Source organism: Sinocyclocheilus grahami, unplaced genomic scaffold (assembly GCF_001515645.1).
Source record: "Sinocyclocheilus grahami isolate Dianchi unplaced genomic scaffold, SAMN03320097.WGS_v1.1 scaffold696.1, whole genome shotgun sequence".
Taxonomy (NCBI): domain Eukaryota; kingdom Metazoa; phylum Chordata; class Actinopteri; order Cypriniformes; family Cyprinidae; genus Sinocyclocheilus; species Sinocyclocheilus grahami.
The window spans coordinates 463563-471802 of record NW_015505875.1 but is presented as its reverse complement, the minus strand read 5'-3'; the positions used below and the strand labels follow the sequence as shown (position 1 = coordinate 471802).

At 37.2% G+C, this 8240-nt stretch overlaps 1 protein-coding gene across 6 annotated transcripts in view; it reads right to left on the bottom strand.

Moving 5' to 3' along the window:
• Positions 1 to 2350: 2350 nt before the first annotated feature.
• The window catches only part of LOC107559742 (tensin-3-like), a 53522-nt gene continuing 47632 nt past the window's right edge, over positions 2351 to 8240 (bottom strand). For 5 of the 6 annotated variants that reach the window (XM_016243680.1, XM_016243678.1, XM_016243675.1 and 2 more), the window contains 9 exons: positions 8012 to 8143; positions 6722 to 6796; positions 6347 to 6442; positions 4611 to 4688; positions 4463 to 4540; positions 4208 to 4376; positions 3437 to 3505; positions 3189 to 3218; positions 2351 to 3072 (listed from right to left, as the gene is read on the bottom strand). In XM_016243680.1, coding sequence (XP_016099166.1) covers positions 2928 to 3072; positions 3189 to 3218; positions 3437 to 3505; positions 4208 to 4376; positions 4463 to 4540; positions 4611 to 4688; positions 6347 to 6442; positions 6722 to 6796; positions 8012 to 8143 — 872 coding nt within the window. In that variant the 3' untranslated portion in view covers positions 2351 to 2927. The remainder of the gene's footprint in view (positions 3073 to 3188; positions 3219 to 3436; positions 3506 to 4207; positions 4377 to 4462; positions 4541 to 4610; positions 4689 to 6346; positions 6443 to 6721; positions 6797 to 8011; positions 8144 to 8240) is intronic. The other variant, XM_016243679.1, reaches the window with a different exon arrangement.

The following is an 8240-nucleotide window of genomic DNA, read 5'->3' as shown; positions in this document are numbered from 1 at the left end:
AACTGAAAACAGAAGTGAAACAAGTAGTAGAAAAGATAATGAAAATAGAATGAACCTGCACTGTGGAGTCGCACGGTAGAGTCGATGGTCTTTACACTCTTCGATCTTCACACAAGGAGGGCTTCACGCGACCGCTGCCGCAGTATACTAAGCTTTTTTATACCCATTTCACAAAATGGAAATTGAATTCAGCTGAACACACTTTACTGTTTATCACAACAAAGGGCTAAGCAAGCGCACCAAGGTATACAAGGTATACAACTTCAGCATGTCTCAACACTTTTTATTTTTTGTAGTAAAACTATAGCAGCTATGTTTTTACAGTAATTATGGTTTTAATACAGCAATAACAGTAAAACCATAGTATCTACAAAATAAACCATGGTTTTACTAGTTACAATAGTTTGTTTTTATTGTTTGTAAAACTATAGTAACTACAACAATACTTATGGTTTTAATACAGCATTGACAGTAAAACCATATTAAAAATAAACCATGGTTTTACTAGAGTAACCATGGTTTAACAATTGTTTTGTTTGTTTGTAGTAAAACTATTTTAACTAAAAAAATAACCATGGTTTTACTACAACATTTGCTGTAAAACGTCTCGGGTTACTTGTGTAACCATGGTTCCCTGAGGCAGCCGCTATGCACCCTCGATGCGCACTTCTGCCGAGCACGCACTGAGGTGAGCTCCACAGCAGACTTCTACCTGACAGTCAAAGTGACATTACACCACGAAAGTGCCAGTAGCCCCCCACTGCAGAACACAAGATCCAGGGGGCGTGGTTGGTAGGTTTAGGGGTGGAGATGGGTGGGTTTAGGGATCAGGGGGTGGAGACGGGTGGGTTTAGGTATATGTAAGGTGGGAGGAGTTGGATCTTGGATCCGACCACGCCCCCTGGATCTTGTGTTCTGCAGTGAGGACCATCTCTGTTCGCGCAGGCATGATATGTCATCTGCGCGTTCCATTGCGCTATTGCAGACCGAGCAAGAATGGAAGGCGTTATTCTTGTAATATCATGTGCTTTATACTGTAATGTTTTCTCACCGGTGAATGCGACATGAGGTAATCTGACAGTGTTGCATTCAACCCTCCACCAATGCCATCTCTCATCGTATCGTTGGTTAGCCTCTGGTCTGCCTGTGTGCGTTCATGTGTTTTGGAGGAGGCGTGGCTTTGGAGAGTGATTTGCAGGGAGGGTGGGATCTTATGCTTTCAAAGCTAGCTTGCTCTTGCTACCCTCTCCGAAATCATCTAGTTTTATTCTAAAAACGGTCAACATGTTTAGTTATCTGCCTGAATCACAACATCACACTTAATAACAACTACTACTTACATTTGTTACATCCATAATAAGGTAAGACAATTCAACATAACAAGCATTAGCATGTTTGCGGCCTTAAGGAGCTAGCATGTTCTTTTAGCACAGTACATGACAAATGCTGCCTCAATTTAGTACCATACAGTTTATTTAATATTGTATTCTGTGCACGTATACAGTCCATAAATCATTCATTTACAAATAAACCAAAGCGTTAGACAGTACAAGGAAAGTACAGAATTGTTTTTGTGATGAAAACATGGTCCTTGCTTCTTAAAGTAAGAAAAGTCATGGAACATGCATGTTTATGTCTGATTCAGATGAATTCCAAGTGAAACATTTATGGCAAAAGCCTCTTTTCAGTAAAAAAAAAAAATGTCAGAAGTACTGAGTTCAAATGAGTTATGTCATGCTTACTTCAAATGAGGTGATTTATCAAATAAGATGGTTTAATTCTTATGTCGCATAGATGAGTAAGAGATAAGTATACACAGAATATGAGTTATATGATAAATATTTCCAAATATATAAACAAAGTCAATGCCAATATGCTTTTTAGGGAAACCACTTGTCATTGACAAAAAATGTGAGCTCAGCACTTATAAACAAATACAGAGATAAACAACAACTGAATATTTTGAGCTAAAAAAATTATTAAAAGTAGCATTTGATAATGTATACACATATATAAAATCAAACACATTTAAATTTTGCAAATTGATATGCAAAAGGGTCTTTGGTCTGCATCTTTTGTCTGTATGTGCCCAGACTCAACATGTGAATCTACATATGAAGAGTTCAGATGCAAAAGCCTCTAAGTGCCATCTGAAATTTTCATCTAAAATGATATAATTTTTTTTTATAAAGCTCCTATATTTATGTTCAGTTCTTTCACTTTAATGGCATAGAAAAGGACCTATACATTGCCATTAATGTAAAATTACTGAACCTAAGCATAGGAGCCTGATAAAAATGCTAATTTTAGAAGAAAATTTCAGACGGCATTTAGAGGCTTTTGCATCTGAACTCTTCATATACACCTCCAACATTTCTATTTCCAAACAAAACCAAGGACCTCGAAAATACTGCAAACAAAACTGCAAAAAAAAAAAAAAAATGGTTAGTTGTTTTTCCTCTTAGGCTTTTAAGTTTGCTTTGAGCATTCTGTGTTTATGGCAGTGTGAGAATGAGCCGAAGAAGTGTGGCGCCCCCTTCTGGATGTGTCCTGTGATGCAAGAGTGCTGCATAGATTTCAAAGACTTCCTATGGAATGGATCTTCTTGGCCATCATTAGGGGGGACAATTGGGAACGTTGTCCTGGGCCTTGTGAAAAGGGTGACCCACCTATAAAATTTGTTCCTGGTCCCAATGGCATTTAGCGCCGTCCCTGTGTATCTTGTCCAAAAAAAAAGGAGATTCCAACAAAATAAAGTTTCATCCATTCCAATACTGACGTTTTACTGTCTCAACACCATCAGTGAGTAAAAGCGGTCACATTACAGTAGCAAAACTGTAAATACGTTTGGCTCTTCTACATTTGAAGTTGAGGATGTGGAGTTGGTCCCCGTCGCAGTTCATCAGGAATCTCTGCTTATGTTTTTTCTATTTGGTCTTCTGAGAGCCGATCATCACCTTAGAGACAAAGTTGACAATGGCGCTGGCCGGCTGCTCGGGGTCATGTTCGGCAAACATGTGACACACATTCTCTGTGCTGCTCCCGCTTTTCCTCGCAATGAAGCCAAAGATCCTGTTACACACACACATAATAAATGTACACACTAGCACTACATCAGAACTGAGATAGCCTGATTAAAACAGGGATGTGACAAGCACAGAGTGAGAAGGTGATGAAGGAAGACTTACTTTGCAGCTGTGCAGCCGTCCCGTGTCCACCTGTGAACAGTGCAGTGAAGAAAGCAGAACATCCCATTAAAAGTAAAGTAAATTGTGAAGGTTGAACTTTTCTTTATAAATGTAAGACTGCTTTAAGACAAATTGCATTACTTGTATGTATTGTATGGACTAGACTTGAATGAAAAGCAGGCAAACAAATGGTCAAACAAGGGTGCACTGTGTGTGCGTGCGTGTGTGTGTGTGTGTGTGTTACGTACTTCCTGTCCTGAGGATCCAGGGCACAGAATATCACTGTGTTGACAGCATAGTGTCTCCTGAAGAACAATCTGGAAACACACAGTAATATAAAAACTCAGGACAGCATTATATGTATATGCATCTAGAATGTTTTTATGTATAAATTGACACTATACTACTGTTCAAAAGTTTGGGACAGGATTTTTACTTTTATTAACCGAGGACACATTAAATTGATCAAAAGTAACCGTAAAGACACTTAAAATGTAAAAAAAATCAATCAATTTCAAATAAATGCTGCTTTTGAACTTTCTATTTATCAAAGAACCCTGATTAAAAAGTATAATGGTTTTTACAAAACTATTAAGCAGCACAACTGTTTTCAGCTGAGATAATGTAGTATACTGTATAATGCTGTATTCAACATTGATAATAATCATAAATATTTATTGAGCATCAAATCAGCATATTAGAGTGATTTCTGAAGGATCATGTGACACTGAAGACTGGAGTAATGACTGTCGATTCAGCTTTGCCATCACAGGAATCACTACAGAACACTTTACAGACCCCAAACATTTGAACAATTCTCATTACACAACTTTACATTAAGATTAGTTTTAAAATAGAAACATTTCCACTAAAACATTACTCAGTAACATAAATGTACCATTTCATTGATAACATTACATTATCACTAACTCCCCCTAAACCCAGCTAAATATAACTCAATACTTTATATGAAATATAAATTCAACTTAAGAAACAGAAATATAAAGAGACCGACTCACTTCCTCTGGTTGTCTGTGAGGGTGATTCCCTGTGCAGACACTTTAAAGTGAACGACAGTGGATGTGGGTGGTGGATCCATATTGAAAATCACAGTGGTGGCCTTCTGAACACCCTGAACTCCTGTCAGAGACTCCAGATCCACACTGCCCAGGAACCACACGTTACACGCTGAGCAATAACACACGCACATTAACACATGGATGAGATCAAATAATCACTGATATTGTTCAACATGCACACAGATATTCCTTTACCTGCTCCCTGTTTGAGTAGCTCTGCTGCAGAGTTTGTAGATGTTTGTGATGAAGATTCATTTAATTCCTCAAGAGGGTCTGAAAGCAGTCTTCGGTTAGCATATAAACACTAAAAACATAAAACACACACACTAATATTATAACATACCTCTCTTTGGGATGATGAGTCTGCAGGGTAAAGCCATGGGTGTGATTGAATGCTGACACACCAAAGCTGTGAGACTTCCTGTACATACAGGAAACAATATTTTTAAGTTTAGATGAATGTTTTGCCATATTTTCCATACAATAACAATGCATGGCTGTTGCAATTTTGCTTATTTAAAAATATATACACTACTGTTCAGAATTCTGGAGTCAGCAATAACATTAAAACATATGCTCACCATAGATGCATTTATTTGATAAAAAATACAGTAAAAACAGTGATATTGTGAAATATTATTACGATTTTAAATAACTCTACTATTTTAATAGATTTTATAATGTAATTAATTTCTGCAATGACAAAGCTGAATTTTCAGCATCATCACGCCAGTATTCAGAGTAACATAATCCTCCAAATATCACTGAAATACACTGATTTAGTGCTCAATAAATATTTTTTATCATCATCAATGCTGAAAACAGTCATTTGTGCTGCTTAATGTTTCTTTTAATAATTTTTTCAGCATTCTTTGATGCACAGAAAGTTCAAAATAATCTTTTCCAACATTATGTCACTTTTGATCAATTTAATGCATCTTTGTTGAATAAAGGTATTGATTTCTTTATAAAAAAATGGCTGACCCCAAACTTTTGAGTAAGTGAAAAGAAAAGTGGAACAACTAGTTGTATGATGCTCCTGATTACAGCCACTAGAGAGAGATCCTGACCATGCAATGATGAGGCTCTAACCAGCACTCATGTCTTCATTAAAGCTGCAGTCCGTAACTTTTTTCGTAAAAATGTTACAAAATCAATATTGGAGCAAGTACATAACCAGCCAGTGTTCGAAACTATCGCCTTACTTTAGCCCGGATTCACAAAGGTTAGCTTACAATTATATTTTCTAATTTGAGTGGTACGGGTAGGTTTTCGCGGGAAATTCGAGCATGCTGCTGCGTCATTACGTCACGTCTGTAAACAGAATGATTAAATCATTTTGATGGCGGATTGTAATCCATAAAGGATTATGTGTTTATGAAACACATGTGAATGAAATTAAATTATATTTCAGTTATAAATGTGCTTCTGATTACAGACAGTCTGGGATTACAAATATTTGTATTTTAAAGAAAATCAGTTCGAAGGGAGCATCATTTGCTTTTTGGGTTAAAAGAATTTCTTAATATGAAATTCGAAGAGTATGACAATTAGATTAGACTGTGCAGAAATTGAAATCTACACGCTAATACACACTATACTCAGTCGCCAATGCTCATGTTGTTAACATTAATCATTTGAGAATAAAGTATAACAATAATAATAATTTGAACAGTTTGATGTGATATGAGCTAACCGATCTTTAGATTTAATCACCATTGGTAGCAAGATTTATGGTAATGCTTGTTTCCTCGGTTGGTCAGAACAAACGTGGCAGACGTGTTACTTGTTCAGATGGCAATATATGGTGAAAATTCTTATTTGGGTCATATTCCAAGACGTAGGTTAGAATCTATGATTGCGAAGTAGAGTAAATATCTACACCGGTGCAGTGACTGACTGCCACACACACATACTCTTCAGAACATTAGATTCATCCGCGCTGGAGCCGTGCCGACTCACAACCCACGCAAGCTAGATAATTCCGCACACAGCTGCAATTCCAGGTTTTCAAACAGAGATGGCGACAAAGAGGCAAAACTTACTTTAACATTCACATGGACCTTAACAGATACTTACCGAAATAAGGTTCGTTGGGGCAGCCTTTTAACCGCACTCCTTTAGGTGTGCACTCGATCAGGAAATGGCGCACAAGCTCATTGGATAGATCGCCCACTGTGCACAGACACAGGAAATGACGGAAATGACTTAAAATTTCAAATTATTTTTAATTACCAAAGCAATGATAACACACATGTAGTATCAAGACGAAATGGATGCAGAGGTGTTGACCAAATTTGGAAAGACCCATTTATATATAGAAGATATAATCAAAAGGAAGAAAAAATCATGAACAAAATCAATTTGATATTTCGATTGTTTCTCCTGAACCACAATGTGATTAAGAGCAAAAATCTAGCTCAGATTTTTCTACCGAGAATTCAGTAATCTCACTTGTGGCTCCTATAGTTTCAGAAGAGATCTCAACATTGTCTCCAACTGTGTTTGGATTTCCCAAGACACCAATGTCTGTAAGCAAAAGTTAGAGACTTCAATGGTCTGCACAAAGCAACTTTTTAGCTCAGTACTCACGTTGTCTCGTTGAAAATCATCTTATTTGTTTAAACTGTTGTTTCTCCTTGGGAATTTGACCATATTGTTATTATTATTTGTTTGTTTACTTATTGAAAGCTCACTGGTCATTTTTGTGGTAATACATTCATAATTTTGAATTCTTATAAGCATTTTCCATCCTTTGACTGATGCTAGAATTAATCAGACTATTTTTGTTGCTGTGCTTTACTCTCTTCATATGTGAAATGAGAAATAGCGCTGTGATATGGGTTTAATAAGTGCAATATATATTTAACTGCTTCAATAACAACCTCACCGGAAGGAGAACAAAACAACCTGCACTGAAATGTGCCGTACAAACTATAAAAGTAGCTCTGAAATGATCAGGGATGTTGTTATAAAAATCATTTCAGCTGCTTGTTTTGAGATCCTTCTGAAGGACTTTCCTGCATTTTACTCTAATCTTTAGTTCATCTGGCATTTAGGAACAACAGCATGTATCCTACTTCCTCCTCAATGCCTCACCCTGACTGGCCATGCCTAGTTTCTGAACACCACGCACATCTGATGTTGAAAATAGACTCAGAGTATGTTTTCACACAATGAACTCTTATCTCAAAAGATTAAGCTAAATGTAATTTCTCATGATACAGAAAAAATAGTAAAAGAAACAAAAACAAAAAAACAGCATAATACTGTGTGTAACCCCCTGTTAATGAGCCATCTAGTGTGTGTGTGTGTGTTTGTGTGCCTCCCTTCCTTCCTCTGATTGAGAGACACACCGTGTTTACGGAGGGGCTCTGGATATGAATGCTCCAGCTGTGTTCACACTCATTCAGCTGTTCCTCACACAATAGTGTTGGGACATCCTGCTCTCCAGGGTCTTAAACCCCATCAAATATTTCACTGCAGTTCATTCAAGGAGTTGCCCTGTACATTTAGACTCTGTGGACAGTTCATTTTAAACAGACAAAGTGCTGGCCATTACAAACCATTGGTCTCAAATCTGGAACCGGGCTCAGATATTTTCCACACAAAGTACTTTTTAAATCACACGAAATATGTTTTCAAAACTCGAATAGTTTACAGGCATTGCGTCATCGTTCAGCTCAAGTGAGTGGAAATGTGAGAGCTGTCATAAAAAGTACTATGTATGTAGCGTTCTCTTACTTTTTCGGCTTTGCTGTAGAATGGAAGGAGGGGGTGTGGCCACCTTCATGGCCAATCCGTAAGCTCCTCTGAATGAGTGACTGTCTCTGATGATGAAGGAGCCCGGCTCTTTATCCTTGAGAACGGCAATAGCTACAACAAATAAAAGAAGAAAAAAATAAATGTATATATATATATACACACACACACACACACACACACACACACACACACACACACATATATATAC